The 20,495-nt window shown below is 43.6% G+C and overlaps 1 protein-coding gene across 5 annotated transcripts in view; it reads right to left on the reverse strand.

The window, feature by feature from the left end:
- CHD1 (chromodomain helicase DNA binding protein 1) overlaps nt 1-20,495 on the reverse strand; it is a 109,345-nt gene that overhangs the window by 30,639 nt on the left and 58,211 nt on the right. For all 5 annotated transcript variants that reach the window (XM_053290684.1, XM_053290683.1, XM_053290682.1 and 2 more), the window contains exons 11-19: nt 20,353-20,480; nt 19,097-19,313; nt 14,517-14,606; nt 13,961-14,151; nt 10,013-10,201; nt 9,521-9,683; nt 8,080-8,232; nt 7,885-7,956; nt 7,405-7,554 (exon numbers count right to left, since the gene is read on the reverse strand). In XM_053290684.1, the coding sequence (XP_053146659.1) occupies nt 7,405-7,554; nt 7,885-7,956; nt 8,080-8,232; nt 9,521-9,683; nt 10,013-10,201; nt 13,961-14,151; nt 14,517-14,606; nt 19,097-19,313; nt 20,353-20,480 (1,353 nt within the window). The remainder of the gene's footprint in view (nt 1-7,404; nt 7,555-7,884; nt 7,957-8,079; nt 8,233-9,520; nt 9,684-10,012; nt 10,202-13,960; nt 14,152-14,516; nt 14,607-19,096; nt 19,314-20,352; nt 20,481-20,495) is intronic.

Here is a 20,495-nt window from a genome sequence, read left to right on the forward strand (position 1 = left end):
AGAGCCTTTGACGGGACAAGGCCCGTCCCATTGACTTTCCCTTGTAAGAAATAAAGAGTTTCTTTGTTTTCCTTATTGGTTTGGTTTTTGAGAGGTAATATAACAGAGTCCTGCGGACATCCAAAGAGTGTAAGGCCTTTTCCAAAGCAGAAGTAGGGGACTTAAAGAAAGTTGGCAGCACAATGTCCTGGTTGATATGGAAATCCGACACAATCTTCGGCAAGAAGGTGATGTCAGGGCGTAAGAGCACTTTGTCTTGGTAAAAATGGGCATATGGCACAGCCATGTGGAGAGCTGTAAGTTCGCTCACTCTACGGGCCGTAGTAATAGCTACAAGAATGCAGTCTTTAGGGACGTTAACTTTATACTAGCCGACTTAAAAGGCTCGAAAGGAAGCTCTGTCAAAGCTGAAAGGATTAAGGATACGCTCCATGGTTCTATAGGTTGTCGAACGGGAGGATATAGATTAGAGAGACCCTTCAGGAAGCTTTTGCAGGAAGGGTGTGAAAAAACCATTTTGCCATCCCATCTCGGATGTTTAACAGACAGTGCAGCTAGGTGTACCTTGATAGAGACGTTAGAAAGGTTTGTGGTTTTAAGTGTAGTAAGGTAGAGAAGGATCTGACATATTGATGTTTTTAATGGACGGAAGCCATGTTTTGCAGCATAGGTGGTGAATCGCTTCCACTTGCCTGCATAATTCTTCGTAGTGGAGGGTTTTCGTTCATTTAGCAGTTATCTTTCTCAAAAGCCGATCCTCCACGCCGTGAGTTGTAGAGTTAGGACCCCTGGGTGAAGCACCAGGCTGTCTTCCTGCACCAACAGATCTGGATAGGTAGGAAGTCTCTTGTAGGTGTGAGAAGAGAGTTTGAGTAGATGTGGAAACCACGCTTGGTGTGACCAGAATGCACTTCACAGGTCCTTCCAGAATCCTCACCACTACCCTGCTCACCGAGGGCAACGGTGGGAACATGTAACTCAGGTACAGTGACCAGTCTATCTGGAACGCCTCTCCCATGGAGGAGGGATAGTGGCCCACTCTTGAGCAGTAGCGTTTGCACTTTGCATTCTGTGCTTTAGCAAATAAGTCTATTTCCGGAGACCCCCAGAGGTCGAATATCGGCCACAAGTAAAGGTCGTTCAGTTCCCATTTGTGACGGGTGTCTGTCCAGAAGGTGCGGCTCAGGTTGTCCGTCAGGACGTTGTCTGTCCCCTTGATATGTAGGGCTATGGGGGTGATGCTGTTCCTGATGCACCAATGCCAAATCTGAATGCTGAGCCTGCAAAGAGATCTGAACACCGTTCCCCACTCCCGACGGTTGATGTAGGCAATTGCAGTGGTGTTGTTCAATTGCAATTGCACTACCCGACCTCTGAGCATCGGGAGGAAAGCCTTCATGGCCTGGAAAACTGCTAGAAGTTCCAGGAAATTTATGTGAAGCAGCCCCTGGGCCTTTGTCCACAGACCTTGTGCCATTCTTGAACTGCAATGACCTCCCCAACCTCTGAGTGAAGAATCGGTCGTTAACCACACCGATGGGGGCTGTAATCGAAATGGGAACCCTCTTAGTACAATGGTACTCTGTGTCCACCAAGATAGGGACCTTAGAACTGACAAGAAGTATCAACAATTTGTTCCTGGTATCGTCCCTGTGCGAATGGAAGGAGGACAGGAACCAAAGTTGGAGCTTTCTCATCTTCAGTCGTGTGTAACGAACCGTCAAATTGCATGAGGCCATCAGACCCAGTAAGCATTGGATTTGTTGTGCTGGCTGTAGTGGGGAGGTTTGAAATTGATGATAAAGACTTGTAATAGTCAGATAGCGGTCCTCCAGCAAGAAGGCGCATCCTGCATCGGTGTCCAACACTGCTCCTATGTAAGATATGGTGGACACTGGGGTCAGATGAGATTTTTTCCAGTTTATCTGGATCCCCAGGTCCTTGAGAAGGTACAACATATACTTTATCTGCAAAAGTAACTCTCCTTTGTCTCGCGATGTCAGGAGCCAGTCATTGAGATACGGGTATATCTTCAGGCCTTTTGTTCTGAGATGGGCCACTACCACTGCCATGCATTTGGTGAATACGCGAGGGGCCATGCAGAGTCTGAAGAGCAGGACTTGGTTCTGGTAGACTGAGGTGCCTACAGTGAATCTCAGGTACTTCTGGTAGGAAGGGCGGATTCCTATGTGAAAATAGGCATCTTTTAGATCCAACGTCACAAACCAGCGCTCCTGAAACAGAGTGGCAGGATGTCTTGTAACATTGTCATCCGATACTTTTTCACTTGTACAAACTTGTTGAGACGTCTCACGTCCATTATTGGCTGGAGTTCGCCATCCTTCTTCGGGATTTGAAAGTAGTGGGAGTAGAACCCCTCCCGCCGATGGGCCCATCGCACCCGGGCTATTGTTTTCTTTTGTAGGAGTTCTTGTACTTCTTGCAGTAAGGCAGGAGTCGTCTTCGTGAAACGTAGGCCCCAAAATTGTGGTCGGGTCTTGAACTCTATCACATAGCCTGACATGATAATTTTCAAGACCCAATCTTCTCCATCGTTGCATCAGTCTCTTCGGAGAATAAGCCTTTGCCATCAAAAACAGACCTTCAATCTTATCCTTCATATCTTGTTGTAAAGAGGCTGAGCGTAACCAAGCGTGATGTCTTAAAGTAATTGCTGCTGTACTTGATCGAGATTCTGACTCAGCCAAGTGTTTAGCTGTTGACAGGTCAGATCTCCTGCCCTTTGCAGAGTCTTCCTGAACTGGGCTTTCAGTTGGTTGAGTGAGAGCGTGTCCAGGTCCTTTTCTAGGTTTTCCCAAAGGCAGTAACTATATTTAGCCATACATGCCGAATAATTGGCCACTTTGACCGTGAGGCAAGAAGCTGAATACAGTTTTCTGCCTAATACGTCTAATTTCCTGCCTTCTTTGTCCACGGGTATAGTATGTCATCTTCCAGAACGTGATGTGGTAGCACAGTCAATAACTGAAAAGTTGGGTATTGGGTGCTTAAAAAGGTATGTGTTGTCCTGCTCTTGTACTCGGTAGAGACCTTCTAGTCTTTTAGATGTCGGAGTGGAAGTATGAGGAACTGCCCATGCACATTGAGCAGCATTTGAAATAATTGGCAGGAGACGCAGGGTGACTGGTTGGGCCAATTGAGACCGGGCAATGAAATTATACACTGGGTCATCAATTGTTTTAACCTGTGAGGCTAAGTCCAGGCCTAGGGCTGCAGCCATGTTCTTGACATGGAGATGATAGGCTTTCAGCTCTTCTGTTGGGGAGACATGTGAAGGTGTAGCCACATCTGGCGAGGGATCTGCCTCCACGGTTTCTACGTCAGATTCAAAATCCGAAGACCCATGGTGACTGTCCTCTGTCTCATGCAGTGATGGAGAGTGTGGCGCTGGCGGTATGGGTGTTACCGGCTGATGCAGTGGGCTAGATGGGATGTATTCCTCCGTTTGCACCGCCTTGGAAGATAGCTGTAGCATGGAAGTTTGTGTGTGTGTTGTAGACAATGCCACTCGAGTCTGCGTCGCAATGGAAGAATGCTGTAATGCCACTCAAGTCTGCGTCGCAATGGAAGAATGTTGCTTCCGGTTTGGGGCAGAAGGTGCATCACCTGCCGAGAGGTTACGAATTGGTAACGCATTTACACGCCAAACCCTGCTTTCACCAAAGTCATAGTCTAAGCTGGGTGATGCTGTGCCAGGCAAAGCCCTTTCATTTGATGGATAAACCTCATGGCTAAATCCACAGGTGTGTCATGGTGTAGGTGTAGAAAGCTGGGCTGCAGTTAGTACTTGTGACGCGGGAACCACAAGTTTGGGAGGAGCTTCCTCTTCCAAGCATGGAAAACCTTTAAAGGTAGATGGCGTGGCAGTGTTGGATTCCAGCATGTTCAGAAGAGACTGAGCGGTGCCCGGAGCCAATGAAGCTCCCTCATTATCGGATAGATCCTCATGTTCAAGGGCAAATGTCATAGGAGCCCTAAAACGAGGGGTGACCGGTGTGTTCAGGGTCGATGCCTGCTCAATATCTTTCAATGACGAAGGGGATATCTTTCGATGATGATATCTTTCGATGACGAAGGGGACCTAATCGGCGTTGGTGCCAGCATCAAATCCCTTCCTGCCGGTATCGAGAATGTCGACATAGATGGTAAGGCGTCGGGTATTGCTGGTTCAGTCGACCGCATTGAAGTGGAAGGTTCTCTCGATGTCGTCCTGCTCGATATTGAAGTCAATGCCTTCGGTCTCCATTCTGTGTGGGTTGGTGTCGAAGGCTTTGCCATGGAGGGTGATTGTATTGATGCTGACTGTGTCGGTGTCGAAGGCTTCGACACAGATTTCTTCTTTGATGCTGGGCGCGTTGGTGTTGACGGCTTCGATCCAGAGGCTGTTTGTTTCGATGTCGGATGTGTCGGCGTCGAAGGTTTCGATTCAGAGACAAACAGTACATCCTGGGCCGAGCTGGGTGAGTGGGTAGAGCCCGATGTAGACAGCTTTCTAGCCCTTTTGGCGGGATCAGTCGCGGCAGCCATTTTATCCCCCTGCCTTTTCAAGGCGTGTGGGGTTTTTTCGGTGGGCTTTGGGGTTTTAGACTGGGTAGCATCCAGGTCCCTCGAGCCATGAGAAAGATGGGGTGACATAGAGGTTGAAGGAGCAGTCAAAACATCGTCATACAGCAAAGCCCTCAAGTGTAGTTCTCAATTTCTCTGTGTTTGCTTGGAGAAAGACTGACAATTTTTACACGATGTAGTGTTGTGCACCTCATCCAAACAGAACAAACAGAGACTATGGGCAATTTCGCTTTACAATTTCGCTTTACAAATTTCGCTTTACAATGAGAGGGCAATTTCGCTTTACAATTCTTGCAGCGTTTAAAGGTCTTTTTAGATTTTCGGGTATCCATTCCCCCCCCCCCGCCTTCAAGAGTTACGAAAACAAGCAGTGGTCAGAAAACAGTCCAATGTCAAAAAAGCCGAATATCAGTCAAGTCCGTCGACAGTTAAGAGGTAAGTCCAAAAGCGTTATCCAAGGGCAGTCCGTAGTCAGATATCCGTTGAAAACAGTAGAATCTGAATAAAATAGCTAAGGAACCCGAACGAGGAGCCATAGAAACCAGTGTACCGATCTCCACGGTGGTCGCAAAGGAACTGAGGTGCCTGCGCTTCCTCCCACCTTAAATAGCGACGTGGGACGGGGCGCAGGCGCCGTAAAGGAGCTGTGGAACTCGACACCGAGAGGCTTCCGTGCAGGCGCAGAACCCATTCTAATGGATTAAACGGTTCACGCCCCAGATCACTTTGTTTCTTGAATTTAGCAAGGTTTTAGCCTCCCTGCTGTCTCATTTTGATGAGTCAGTATCCGTGGTTCAGTTATCCATGGTTGTAGCAGAGAACAGAACTCCCACGGATACCGGGGTTAGGAACATACGAAGCTACTATATACCGAGTCAGATCATTGGTCTATCTAGCTCAGTATTGTCTACACAGACTGGCAATGGCTTCTCCAAGGTTGCAAGCAGCCCTATCTTGGAGAAGCCAGGGAGGGAACTTGAAACCTTCTGCTCTTCCCAGAGCGGCTCCATACCCTGAGGGGAATATCTTACAGTGCTCACACTTCTAGTCTCCCATGCATATGCAAGCAGGGCAGAACCTGCTTAGCTAAAGGGACAAGTAATGCTTGCTAACACAAGACCAGCTCTCCTCTCATGGGTTCACCTTATGGGAAGCGGAATGCCTATCTGCTGAATCCTGGAGCACATTCTGATTATCTTTCCTGCACCCAGAAGTGCTCACACAACCTGGAAATAGAGCCCTGAGGATCATGGAGGTTTCAGGGAGCTACTTTCAGGTCACAGGGAGCACCTCCAAGGGCAGTGGAGATCAGCAAAAATTACCCTCCCATGGGTGAGTACGTTCTGTTGGTAAACAACACAGCAGTTTGTTAGAAGTGCTGGTGGTTCCTTAGTCTGCATGAGAACCCACTGTCCAAAGGGAGATGGAAGCATTTGCGCTAACAGCCACAATGCTCTCTTGCTCCATTTCACTGATGGCACAAGAAGTTATATCAGACAGGAATAATGTTGACATCCCATTCTAATTTGCTCTGGCCTTGTTGTCAGTGTTCTCCATAGGAACATAGGACGCTGCCATATACTGAGTCAGACCATTGATCTATCTAGCTCAGTATTGTCTTCACAGACTGGCAGCAGCTTCTCCAAGGTTGCAGGCAGGAATCTCTCTCAGCCCTATCTTGGAGAAGCCAGGGAAGGAACTTGAAACCTTCTGCTCTTCCCAGAGCGGCTTCATTTCCTGAGGGGAATATTTTGCAGTGCTCACACACATCAAGTCTCCCATTCAGATGCAACCAGGGCAGACCCTGCTTAGCTATGGGGACAAGTCATGCTTGCTACCACAAGACCAGCTCTCCTCTCCTCTCCTCTCCCTTGCTGCACACCACATTCATATTGGAATAATGTGGAATAAGCACAGAGGAGGAGGACGTCCAGAATTCAGCAGCTAAGCATGTACCTCACCAAGTTTCCCAGATTATTGCTAAGTTATTTACCTGGTGCAGAACTACTCTTTTACTATGGAAGCAAATGCTGACAGATCCCTTTAGGAGAGGAGAGCTGGTCATGTGGTAGCAAGCATGACTTGTCCCCATAGCTAAGCAGGGTCCACCCTGGTTGCATATGAAAGGGAGACTAGAAGTGTGAGCACTGCAAGATATTCCCCTCAGGGGATGAAGCCGCTCTGGGAAGAGCAGATGGTTTCAAGTTCCCTCCCTGGCTTCTCCAAGATAGGGCTTAGAGAAACTCCTGCCTGTAACCTTGGAGAAGCCGCTGCCAGTCTGTGAAGACAATACTGAGCTAGATAGACCAATGGTCTGACTCAGTATATGGCAGTTTCCTACTGCTGTAAAAAGGCATTAGCATAGTCACTGTTACATTCTACCTTGCTACTTAATATGCTAGCACTGCATTTGTTTAGATCAAGCTCCTCCTTTTGGGAACAGGGTGCACTATGGATATCACAAGGGTCTTCAGAGAGAGAGAGAGAGAGAGAGAGAGAGAGAGAGAGAGAGAGAGAGAGAGAGAGAGAGAGAGAGAGAGAGACTGAGACTCCTTCAATTAGACTCCTTCAATATAATCTGAAGCCAAAAACCTCAGCATTAAAAGGCAAGTCAATTAATACAACCATAAAACCTGCATGGCTTTTCTTGCTGTAGTCACCCATGAACACCAAGAGCACAAATGGAAACTACAACAATAAAAGCTATAAGAAAAAGGATTGAAGCCTTTGTCCCAAACAGAACTGGATAGCTTAATAAACAAATTGTTCCTGCTCTGAGCTACACAAGTGCCGAGTTCAAAATCAAAACATAAATACCTGTTTCTTTTGTCCAATTCTATGAGCTCTAGCCTGTGCTTGCAAATCATTCTGAGGATTCCAGTCAGAATCAAATATAACTACTGTATCAGCTGATGCCAAGTTTATACCCAGACCTCCAGCTCTGGTAGACAGTAAAAAGCAGAAATCCTGAAATTAAAGAATAGATTACAATGAGAACACATGCACAGAACAAGAAAGTTAACCAATGTGTTTGTCATTGTAGATAAACTTTCTTAAAATTAGGTTAGAGATATTATAAACCCACTCTTAATAATGTATACCCACCCAAACATTTGTCTACAACAAAAGCGGAGGTAGCTTCAGGTGTAAATTTTTGTCTAAGTACTTCTGCTCTCTTCTGTAATGTGAAATGTTAGATTTTGTTACAGTTATTTATGAAAAAATAAACTCCTTCCATTCCTAGGAAGACAATACACTCCCTAAATGATCAATTGGGGTGTGGGTGGGGTGGTTTACCTCAGAACCTTCTGCATTAAAATGATCCAGTGCTTGCTTCCTCAGTTCTCCTTTTATTGAACCATCTAGTCTCTGGGGGTGGTGAGGAGAGAGAAAAAGACCTATTAAATCATTGACTCTGCAAATGTGTGAACTATCTGATGTCACTAAGTGAAATAAATGCATGCACAGTCACACAGTTTAATAAGTTCTTACCTGAAAAGGAAACTGGCGATATTTCAAATATTCAGCTAGGATGTCCAGCATCCGCACCATTTGAGAGAATATAAGCACTCTGCTGCCACGTTCCCGTAAGCGAATCAGTAGCTTGTCTAGAAGAATCAGCTTCCCACTACTTCGGATTAAATTCTTTAAAGAAAAAGCAAGGTATACCTCTTTTAAAATATAACTACTACATTGGTACAGGAAGAGTACATATGTAAAGATTAATGCATTTTTAAGGGAATTCTTAGCAGTACCAAAAAAAAATTGACCACAAATAATTGAATGTCTAGAGCTGATCAGCTTCCTTTAGGAAGGCAGAAAGAGACTCCTGTATGTCATATTTTTGCAATCAAAATAATTAGCCTGGTGCTAATAATTAGCCTGAGCCAGTTTTTAGATAGATAGATAGATAGATAGCAACTGCCCTTGTGAGCACAACATCTAGGCAATTGGAGGCCCCCTTTCAGCTCTATTATTATCTGGCATTCAAATGAAAGAAGGCAGCCCTTAGCTTCTCAGATGTTTTTTTCTTCAAGTTTTGTTGCTTTCTGGTGTGAGTGAGAATGGCTGTACATTGAACCATCGTGTTCTAATTAACTCTGAATACATTTTTAAAAAAAGAAAAACAGGATCCCAGCTTATGTGTTCCTAGCACAAAAGACTAAAAAGATTCACTGGTAGCATCTGCTGAAGGTTCAGAAACCAACCAAATCCCAAACAAGGTTTCCAGTGGTCAATCCTTTTGCACATCATCCTGCTTGTTCCTTCTCAAGAGTTCCTTGTGTATGTATATGGAGTTCCAATATGCAACAAGCATTTGATGGAATTTATTCTATAAAACCACGTCTGAAATACTGCACATAACACCATGTCAATTAGGCAAATTTCCACTGCTCATTTGAAGCAGAGCTTGGCATTGTTGGTTCAAAAATTTGCATTTGTATTTTATTGTTTGAGAAAAGAATACGATCAGTACCGAAGAAAAGTGCAATATGATGCTTTTAAGCTTGGTAGTCATTTGACATGGCCAGCATCCTGTGCAGCAAAATACTGGCGTTGGGACTGCCGGGGTCAGGACCCTCAGGACCTGCTGTACAATGTGGGGGGGCAGCCTGAACAGTGTTGCGCAACAGGGCAGTTGCACAGTGACTTAAAATAGCATCTGGGCACTTGTGCAGCCCTACACCTGATGGAAACTATGAAAGGGTTTCCAAAGAAAATAGCGCTGGGTGATTGCTCAGATGATGTCTTAAGTCATTGTGCAACTGCCCTCTTGGGCAGCACTGTGTGGGCTGCCTCCCATGTTGTGCAGCAGGTCACAATGTCGATGTTCCACTGTATGGAAAGTCAGCCACTTTAACTGCAACACATTCAAATATAAACCAACTGTGTGAATGCAGAACAGTTGTAAAAAGAGACATGAAAAATTTACCTGTAAGGCCTCCTGTCTATTATAGAATTCATTGTCATCTGGTGGCTTAATGAGGTAGCAATGATTACAACACTTCTTGAGCTCCATCATGATATTCAGAAAGCCTGAGGTACTGCCCTTTGAACCTTTACTTAGGGCTTTGTAATTCCTAGTTAAAATCCATCTACGATACAAAAACGACAGATTAAGAATTACTACTACAACAAATATTTATCTACTGCTTTTCAACAAAAGTTCCCAAAGTGGTTAACATCGAGAAATAAAAATATAAAATGGCTATATAAAAAAAATAAAATGGCTCCCTGTCCCCAAAGAGCTCACAATCTAAAAAAGCAACATAAGATACAATTACACAGTAGACAAGGAGAAATAAAAACAAACAGCAGGTAAGTGGGCACTGTATGAGAAAAATCATCTACACTTTACAAATGGCACCATATCCCTCACCATCAACCTATGAATTATTCAGTTGTTTTATAGTCAATAACTTACTTGTAATATTGCTTTTGTAATGCACTCATCTCCATTCTTAAAATTTGCTCAACCTTCGCAGGTAGAGATTTTTCTACATCTTTTTTAACTCTTCTTAGGAGAAATGGTTCAAGTTCTTTGTGAAGACTTGCATAGCCAAATTCCCTTCCTTTCCCATGTTCCTCTTCAAAATCTTCCCAAGAAGAAAACCTTCAATATAAAATACTCTATATTGTAATAGATTTTAAACATATCAGTGATTAAAAAGATCACTGTAATCTTACACATTAAATTCTGGAAGTAAAACATACATACCAGAAAAACTTACTCAGTCTAGGGGGGGAAAATAGCTTGTGAGTTTCACAAATATAGCAGCAAAATAAAACACTAAAAATGATGTCTGGGTTATGGCATTAAAAATATACTTCACTAAGTTCTAGGATACCTGGGTTTAAAGCATCTTGAGACAGTTAAAGTGTAATGAAGGACTTTATTATATTGTATTTTCCCTTTTCTCCTATCCACCCCTCCCTTTCTCAGGGCCTCATCTACATTTTAATTTCCTCTCACTGATTCTGCTCAAACTTCAGAAAGGTTTTGTCTCAAATCTGGGAACCTGACAATAGTCCCAATATACACAGGGCAAATAAACCAAAGAATTAATGTTTATGCTGATTTTGCTCTTTTATCACATGCAAGTAAAAGTGAGCAAAAAGGATTTTGCTGAGGGAGATAGTAGAAAGATCCAAGACAGAGATCCTACCAGTATGGAAGGCCTGCAAACAAGGGGTGATCTCACTAGTAAGGATGTGCACGGAACCAGTTTGGAGGCCCTTTTATGGACCTCTGAACTGGTTTGAAGGGGGAGGGGGTAGCTTTAAGGACTGGGGAGGGTGCTCTTAGCGCCCAGCCTGTTTCCCCCGTCAGTGCTGTGTGCAAAATCGGAGATGGGATGAGAGCTCTGTTGGGCAGGGCCCTGATTGTTTGCCTTGGCTCCACCCCTTCCAGGTGACTACTATTTAAGATCAAACTGAGCCAGGGGTGTGAGCCTCTAGGTGTGAGCAGAGGGCGAGAACACAAGGGCTCCCATCCTTGTGGCTCTTAGCTAAGTGGGGAATGGCCAGTGGACTGCAGTATCCAGAGGGCTGAAGAAGCACAGCGAGCTTGGTGCTGAACAGGAGCATTGATGGAAACAGCCATTGATGGCAACAGACCCCACGGCTGTTAGTTTTGGGTGACTTTAATGTCCGTGCTGAGGCTGCCTAGTCTGGTGTAGCTCGGGACTTCATGTGCTCCATGATGACCATGGGCTTGACTCAACTGATTTCTGGTCCCACACATGTGGGTCAATGGTGCTCCATGGATAGTCCAGGAGGCCTCTATACTTTTATCATGGACAGATCACTATCTGGTGAAGACTGAACTGAGGGTAGATCTATACCTCTGTGGGTGGGGGGTGGGGAACAGTTAGGATTGTCCTCCCCCAGAGGCTTATGGATCCTAATGGATTGCTGATGGCTCTGGGGGAGTTTCCTGCTGAGAGAGTGGATGATCCTGTTAATGACCTGGTCTCCCTTTGGTATGAGGAGATGGGTCAGGAGACTGACACGATCGTGCCTAGGAGGCTTCTCCCGAGCTGCTGAGCCCAAGCGACTCCCTGGTATACAGGTGAGTTGCAGACAATGAAGCAGGCTGGTAGACAGCTTGAGCGTTGTTGGCAGAAAACTCAGAATGAATGTGACCCAACACAGGCTAGAACCCATATTAGGGCCCACTCTATGGTGGTGATGGCAGTGAATAAATGCTACTTTTCCGCCACCATCGCGTCAACTCAATGTTGTCCAGTGGAGCTTTTTTGAGTGGTTCAGGACCTCCTAGGTGAGGACCCCAAAGACCATCAAACAGAACCTTCGGCAGCCTGCTGTGACCAATTTGCATTACTTATTGCAGAGAAACTCACCCATATCCATTCTGACTTGGATGCTAAGATTTTTGCAGCACTGGAACTGGATGTTGCCAGTGCACCGTCTGGTCTTGTTATATTGGATGGTTTTCAGACTGTGTTGCCTGAGGGGGTAGACAGGCTGCTTGGAAGGCTGAGGCCTACCATGTGCGTCCTCAACCCTTGCCTTTCATAGTTGGTGAAGGCTTCTAAGGAGGAACTGGATCCATGGGTGGCAGGGGTGGTGAATGTCTCTCGAGCAAGGGGTGGCCCCCATTTGCCTGAAGGAGGCAGTCATTAGGCCCCTCCTTAAACAGCTCTCATTGGACCCAGATGACCTAAATAACTTTCGACCTGGTGGCTCCACTCCTACCTGGAGAATCGTACTCAGAAGGTGGTGCTGGGGGATGCCTGTTCCACCCCTTGGCCTTTGGCCTATGGGGTGCCACAGGGATCTATTCTGTCCTCCATGCTGTTTAACATTTACATGAAACCTCTGAGAGAGGTCGTCTGTGGGTGTGGGCTGCGGTGCCATCAATATGCTGATGACACCCAGCTCTACTTATCTTTTAAGTCAGCAGACACCAGGGAGGCAGTGGGTGCTCTGAACCATGGCTTGGATAACTTAACTTAATCCACATAAGAAGGAAGTGCTCTGGATTGGTAAATCTGAATAATGAGGTAAATCTGGTCTTGGATGGGGTCACACTCCTTCTGAAAGACAAAGTCCACAGCTTGGGGGTGTTTCTGTATCCAACGGTGTCCTTGAAGGCATAGGTGGCAGTGGTGTGCAAAAGCTCCTTTTACCAACTACAGCTCATATACCAGCTGCGACCCTACTTGGAGAAGTCACACCTGACCTCAGCCACTCATGCTTTGGTAACATCCAGATTAGACTACTGCAATGCGCTCTACATGGGGCTGCCCTTGAAGACTGTTTGGAAGCTTCAGCTGGTCCAGAATGCTGCTGCAAGGATGCTCATGGGCGCAAGTCACTTTATGAGTATCATACCCATCCTGCGACAGCTTCATTGGTTACAGGTCCGCTTCTGGGCTAGATTCAAGGTGCTGGTCCTGACCTTAAAGTTCTACACGGCTTGAGGCCAGGGTAGCTGTTGGGCCACATTCGCCAATATGAGCCTGGCAGGCCCCTCCGTTCATTGTCTCAGGCCCTGCTCGTGGCCCCACCACTAACAGATATCCGTTTGGCGGGGACTAGAGACTGGGCCTTTTTGGTTGTGGCCCCCTAGGTTCTGAATGCCCTTCCTGGAGAGCTTCACCATGCTCCCTCCCTCAGTGTTTTTAAAAAATCAACTAAACACACATCTTTTTAAAAAGGCTTTCCCCCATCTTCCACCTTGGGGTTTTCTTTTAACGAAAGGCGGTATAGAAATGTAAAAAAATAAAATAAATATCTGGTAGATTCTTTAATTTTTAATTTTTGTAATTCTCAATTTTTAGCTTTTAAAATAACTTTTAATTTGAAACTTAACACTGATTGTGGTTTTTAACCTGACTTTTAACTTGTTTACTTAATTTGGTTAATTTTATTATATATTGTATCTATTTTATTGTTGTGAGCTGCCCTGAGCAGTAGTGTACTGGAGGGGCGGGGTATCAATATTTTAAATAAAATAAATAAATAAATAAATACATTGTATATATCAGCAGTATCAAGATGTAATATCCCTTCCTCTTCAATCCCAATTCCCAGTGACCATCAGACACAAGAGGATAGGAAAACTATTTCCAAAAGAGTGATTCTTTCAAGCAGATGTCCAGATAGCAGCTAGCACTAGCAATTAATTGTATCTATTTTTTAAAAAAATGATAACACCAGACCAGCCAATTCAGTCTCTTGCTATGGCAATTACTGGCATTTTAAAAAGCAAAAGTTAAATGCACTGTCAGCAGTAGTAAAGATATTGCAGAGCAAGACAGTAGCTATAAGGTTGTAGTAGTCCTTACTCCATTGTTTGATCATGAAATAAGGCCACCAACACATGCAGTATAAAAAGTTGACCTACTTTTCTGGCATGATGAAGTGCAGCAAGGACCAGAGTTCTTTCAGGGAATTTTGAAGAGGTGTTCCAGTGATTAGGAGACGATGGTTGGACTTAAAGTCTATTAACGTCTTGTACAGGAGAGAATCGTCATTTTTTAATCGATGGGCTTCATCCACTCCTATAAATGCCCAGTTCAGACCACCAAGGAATGACTTTCCAAAAGAACATAAAAATTAATTACATCCTGCCTCATAGAAAAAGCATTTAGGATGGCAATGAAAACAAGCTATGTTGAAGAACATTTAACACTTTCCCTCTTTTTAAAAACTTTCTTCTACAAGAGAACAATTGAAAATAACTGACTTTTCCCAGTAGCAAGACTCACAAGTTATTCTCTCTCTCTCTCAAAAAGAAATGCTGATAGGTATATCTTGTTTCTTTAATACAACAACAACAAATATTTATATACTGTTTTTCAACAAAAGTTTCCAAAGCGGTTTAGAGAGAAATAATAAATAAATAAATTACTCTGACCATACTCTGATATTTGGAAGTGAATGGCAGTAAAATTACTTACCTTATCCTTCAGCAGAATTTCATAAGTTGTTAGTAGGATGTTAAATTTTAACCGTTTGGTCTGCAGATGCATCCATTCGTGCATTCTTATCTACAAATAAATTCCATGAGATATTTGGTTACATAATTTGTAACTATTTCCATCTAATGCTGTTAGCTTCTAAAGCGTAGTATGTGTACATGTTCATATAAAGACTGGTATATGCCAAGTGCCAATCAATGTGAAGGAAGCATAGGTAGAATGGGATCAGGACAGACATTCATCCCAAAATGAGTAGCTACCTGTAGTGCTGCACTGCATTTTTATTGTGCAGTTCAAAGGACTACACAACCAACAACACTTCTTTCACCAGCACAACTTGGCCTATTCCTTTGCAAATCACTGTAGCTGTTCTTGGTAGCTGCCTTACGAGTCAGAGGGCTTGACCTCTCTCAGTATAAATCACATACGGACACTGCATAGCCTACTCCATTCCCTTGCTCAAGCTGGCTCTCTTGACAACAACAGGAGGCTGCATTGGAAAGACATTGTAACTAGAGGCAGAAGAAAGGAAAGTGGCTTTTGAATATGCCTTCCTTTGCACATTTCACACAGGAAAACAGAGTTTTGCCTTTAACTTTCCAGCCTCATTGAAGACAATGAGGCCCTCTGGGAAAAGTGTTTTAATTTTTTTCATCTGTGTGCAGAATGAGTTTTGTTCTGGGCGGCAGTATCAAGGCAGTGTGCGCGCACATGCATTCAGAGTGGGGTCTTCCTGTCCCGATTCAACCTGAGTGGGATCTAAAAATAACTGAGCAGACATCAAAAACCGTGTGAGCATACACACACGCATGCCTTAGAGCAGGCATCCCCAAACTGCGGCCCTCCAGATGTTGCTGAACTACAACTTCCAGCATTCCCAGCCACAAAAAATAGTGTCTAGGGATGCTGGGAGTTGTAGTTCAGCAACATCTGGAGGGCCGCAGTTTGGGGCTGCCTGCCTTAGAGGGAACACTATCTGGGATGACAAGAGAAAACTATGCAAGTTGCCCCAAGCAACTTTGCAAGGGGAAAGAGAAAAGTAAAGAAAAGGGAGGAGGGAAATATCTATCTGTGTGTCTGTGTGTTTGCTGGAGGCCCTTTTGAAGAAATTCCAAAGGAGGTGGTTTGAGCCTGGTCATTTGTGCCTCGAGTGAAAATTCTGGATTGACCTGTTCTATGATCCATTTGTTTGTTTTCCTGGCTGTCCATGGTATCCTCAAGTGTCTTCTCCAGCACCAAAGTTCAAAAGCGTCAATGCTTTTTCTATCTTGCTTCTTCAAAGTCCTGCTTTCGCATCCACAGAGTGTCATGAGGAAAACCACTGTCCAAACAATTCTAATCTTTGTAGGTGTAGACATGCCACAGCATCTAAATATATTTTCTAAGGCCTTCATTGCAACTCTACCAAGTGCTAGCCTGTGGCGTATTTCTTGACTGCTGGATCCTTTACTGTTGACAGTCAATCCTAAAAGGCAGAAGCTATCCACCACTTATTTATTTAATACATTTCTATACCACCCAAAACGCAACTCACGATCACTTCAATGCCTTGATTGCCAATTATGAGGCTGGGTGCTGTACCCATTGTCATTAGTTAAGTCTTCTTTACATTTAGTTGCATTCCCATTTTTTCACTATGCTCGACTTTCATTACTAGAGCTAGCAGATCATCTGCATTCTCAGCTATCAGAGTGGTGTCATCAGCAAAGTGCAGGTTATTGATGTTTCTTCCTTCAACTTTAAAACCAAGCTCATCTTTTTCCAGTCCAGCTTCTCTTCGTATATGTTTAGCATATAAACTGAATAAAGAAGGAGAAAGTATACAGCCTTGTGTTACTCCTTTGCTGATCTGGAACCAGTCTGTTTCACCATGTTCACCAGAGAGGAGATCTGGTCTTGTGGTAGCAAGCATGACTTGTCCTCTTAGCTACGCAGGGTCCACCCTGGTTGCATATGAATGGGAGACTTGATGTGTGAGCACTGTAAGATATTCCCCTTAGGGGATGGAGCAGCTCTGGGAAGAGCAGAAGGTTTCAAGTTCCCTCTCTGACTTCTCCGAGATAGGGCTGAGAGAGATTCCTGCCTGCAACCTTGGAGAAGCCGCTGCCAGTCTGTGAAGACAATACTGAGCTAGATAGACCAATGGTCTGTCTCAATATATGGCAGCTTCCTATGTTCTGTCTGGACTGTGGCTACCTGTCCTGTGTATAGATTTCTCATGAGAACAATGAGGTGTTCTGGATATTCTACAACTTGACATGGTCGACGCAATCAGAAGGCTTTTCTGTAGTCAATAAAGCACATATTGGGATTCTTTGGTTCTCTCAATTATCCAGCATGCATCAGCAATAATGTCTCTTGTTCCTCGGCCTTTTCTGGAACCAGCTTAAACGTATGGCATTTCCCTTTCCACGTAGGGCTCTAATCTGCGTTGGATGATCATGAGCATTATTTTGCTAGCATGTGAAAATAAGGATATTGTGCGATGGTTTGAGCACTCTGTTAAGTCTCCTTTCTTTGGTATGTATGCAGACTGACCTCTTCCAATCTGTTGTCCACTGTGTTGTTCTCCAGATTTGCTAGCATAGTTTGGTTAGAGCCTTGACTGATTTTCTTCTGTTGCCTGCCATATTTCTGTAGCTATTCCATCAATTCCTATAGCCTTCCGACTTGGTAATGACCGGAGTGCTGATCTAATCTTTCTGAACTAGAAGTTCTTTCAAGTAGGCAATATCTTATCTTGGATGTTGATGTCCTTGATGTACAGATTTTCAGTAAACTCCTTCCATCTCTGAATCAGTTACTATCTGCCCTTTGGCATCCCTTAACATACCAATTCGAGGTTGGAACCTCCCTGAGAGTTCAGAGATCTTTTGAAAAACTTACCTTGTTTTCCCGTGCCTATTTCCATCCTCAAGGTCTTTTACAGATGCCATTGTAGTACTGCTCATTGTCTCTTCTAACAGCTTTCCGAAATTCCCTATTAAGTTCCTTCCTGAGGTTTTTATCTGTTTTCTGACTGAAAGTGTCCCATTCTAGTCCATTTTAATTCACTGATGCCCCAAATGTCAATCTGTAGTCGATTCATTTCATCTTTCACTGTGTCGAGCTTTCCCATATTCATGCTTCTTACATTCCACGTTCCCATTGTAATTCTGTCTTTGCAGCTTCGGATTTTCTTTTCCCGCATGGCAACATCAGTTGCTAGAAGTCCAAAAGGCTTTAGTCTAACTGCGTAATAAACACCATCAGTACTCTGAGAGATCCTTAGCTCTTCCTCAGTAGCAGGCTGAGTACCATCTGACCTGAGATCACCTGGCACTACATCGACAATCATTCCATTTTGTCTATCCATGTGGTTTTCTTGGTAAAATACAGGAGTGGTTTACCATTGCCTTCTCCCGCGCAGTATGAAATGATGCCTTTGTCGTTGTCACTGAAGTGATCATCTGCCTCCAGCACCTTCCTATATTGCTGCTGCCCAATACAGGTCCCTGCTTGCTTTAACTGGGCAGCTGGGATGACCTCCGTACTTTGGGTGACCCTACTGAGAGCATACCTCCTGGCATACTTCGCTCATCACTTACAGGAACACCTCCCCACCATGATGAGGCAGCATAGCAGGACTTGGGGTGGTGGTGGTGATGGTATTGTACTTAAAATTGTACTTTATACTAATATGGATATTGGGGAATCAACCCCTACTGCATGGTGTAGCATAGGAAACATATTAAATTATTGTGTTAAGTTATTGTGCTATTAACATATAGTGATTGCATTATTCTATTAGCATTTTGTAGTGTCTCTTTGACCCTACAAAATGCTAATATAATAATGCAATCACTATTGATGTCTATAGATGTTTAGTTCAGAATCTGTTCCTTTCATGTCTTGTGGGGAAGAAGCATTCAGACTGAACACACAATGTCTTTTCTAGATTCCCTCCAAGGGTTAATAGAGTTCAGTGGCAATGTGTTGTCACTGCTATAAGAGAACCTCTTTATAACTGATCAATAACAAAGTGTACAGCATTATGCTTATGAAAAATTATTATTTATTTCTCTTGTATTTGAGGGATAAGCACATTTGCAAAATAAAAAAGCTGTTTTAAAATAATATGCAACTGAAGGTAAACTGAGAAAATTAAATCCAAAGTACATAACCAAATTGTGTTTGTGGTAGTTTTAACAGAATAGATAAAGCCTGCAGTTTGGAAGTATCTACTTCCTAAACTAGGATAATATATTAAGCATTTCTAAACGAAAAAGTAGCATTTGAAATATAGATTTAGTATTTCAAGTCAGATTTAGATTTAGTATTTCTTTCTTATTCAACAAAAAATCAAATACTAGCTTCATTTACAGCCTTTCTGCATAAATGTCAATTTCCAAAACAAACTGGAACATAAAACAAATCCCTTTCAGTATTTAAATTAATTCAAAATAGCCTTAAAATACTAACATTGTATTTCTAAGCTACTAATTTGGGATTGATAGGAAATATTCCTTGACATTTTTGTCATTTCTTGACATTGATACTGAACACAAAGATTCACTTACCACATTTCTGCTTGTAATGTCTCCTAAATAAACTACAGCATTCATTTGGGGAGCCCATGTCTGGATTTCTCTTTGCCAAGATGTCAAAGTGGAAAGTGGCACTACCAGCAAGAAAGGTCCATACAACTGATGTTCATGAAACAAGTAATTCAAAAAGGAAATTGTTTGTATGGTTTTGCCCAATCCCATTTCATCTGCAAGAATGCAACTGTTCCCCCTGCAAAGTGGGATGAAATATACATGTTTAAATACCACTCTGGAGCACCATCTACACCAACATATTAGGTAATAGTTGGAAATAACACATATCTGAAGATTTGGGTTGGCTTACAATTTTAGCTTATTCACTTTACATCAGAATGGAAACAAAACAGGATACGGTAACTGTTTTCATTTTTGCAGCATCAATTAAAATTAACTGCCACACACAGAAAGTTGTTCATTGGTTAAATGACAGACGTATCTGGTTGCATTTTCTATAACTTTGTATGTGTATTTAACATATTAAAAAAGGACATTGTAGAACTGGAAAAGGTGCAGAAGAGGGCAACCAAGATGATCAGGGGCCTAAAGCACCTTTCTTATGAGGCAAGGCTACAACACCAAGGGCTATTTAGTTTAGAAAAAAGACAACTGTGGGGAGACATGATAGAGGTCTATAAAATCATGCATGGTGTGGAGAAAGTGGATCGAAAGAAATTCATCTCCCTCTCACATAACACTAGAACCAGGGGTCATCTCATGAAATCTATTGCCAGGAAATTTAGGACCAACAAACTGAAGTACTTTTTCACACAAAGCATAATCAACTTGTGGAATTCTCTGCCATAAGATGTGATGACAGCCAACAACCTGGATGGCTTTAAGAGGGGCTTGGATAACTTCATGGAGAAGAGGTCTATCAACAGCTACTAGTCGGAGGGCTATAGGCCACCTTCAGCCTCAAAGGCAGGATGCCTCTGAGTACCAGTTGCAGAGGAGTAACAGCAGGAGAGAGGGGATGCCCTCAACTTCATGGAGGAGAGGTCTATCAACGGCTACTAGTAAGAGGGCTATAGGCCTCCTCCAGCCTCAAAGGCAGGATGCCTCTGAGTACCAGTTGCAGAGGAGTAACAGCAGGAGAGAGGGCATGCCCTCAACTCCTGCCTGTAGGCTCCCAGTGGCATCTGGTGGGTCACTGTGTGAAACACGATGCTGGACTAGATGGGCATTGGGCCTGATCCAGCAGGATTGTTCTTATATTATTATGTACTTACTTGCACCAAGAGTGAGCCAACCAGTTCAGTCCGTTTAACTGATAATCTCTAAGCTCTAAACTTTCATGACCTCCAATATAAGATGGCTGTTTCTTTAGGGCAACAAACCTTGGCCTCTGTTTTAAAACCTGGGAAAGCAAGAA

Source organism: Hemicordylus capensis, chromosome 2, assembly GCF_027244095.1.
Source record: "Hemicordylus capensis ecotype Gifberg chromosome 2, rHemCap1.1.pri, whole genome shotgun sequence".
Classification (NCBI taxonomy): domain Eukaryota; kingdom Metazoa; phylum Chordata; class Lepidosauria; order Squamata; family Cordylidae; genus Hemicordylus; species Hemicordylus capensis.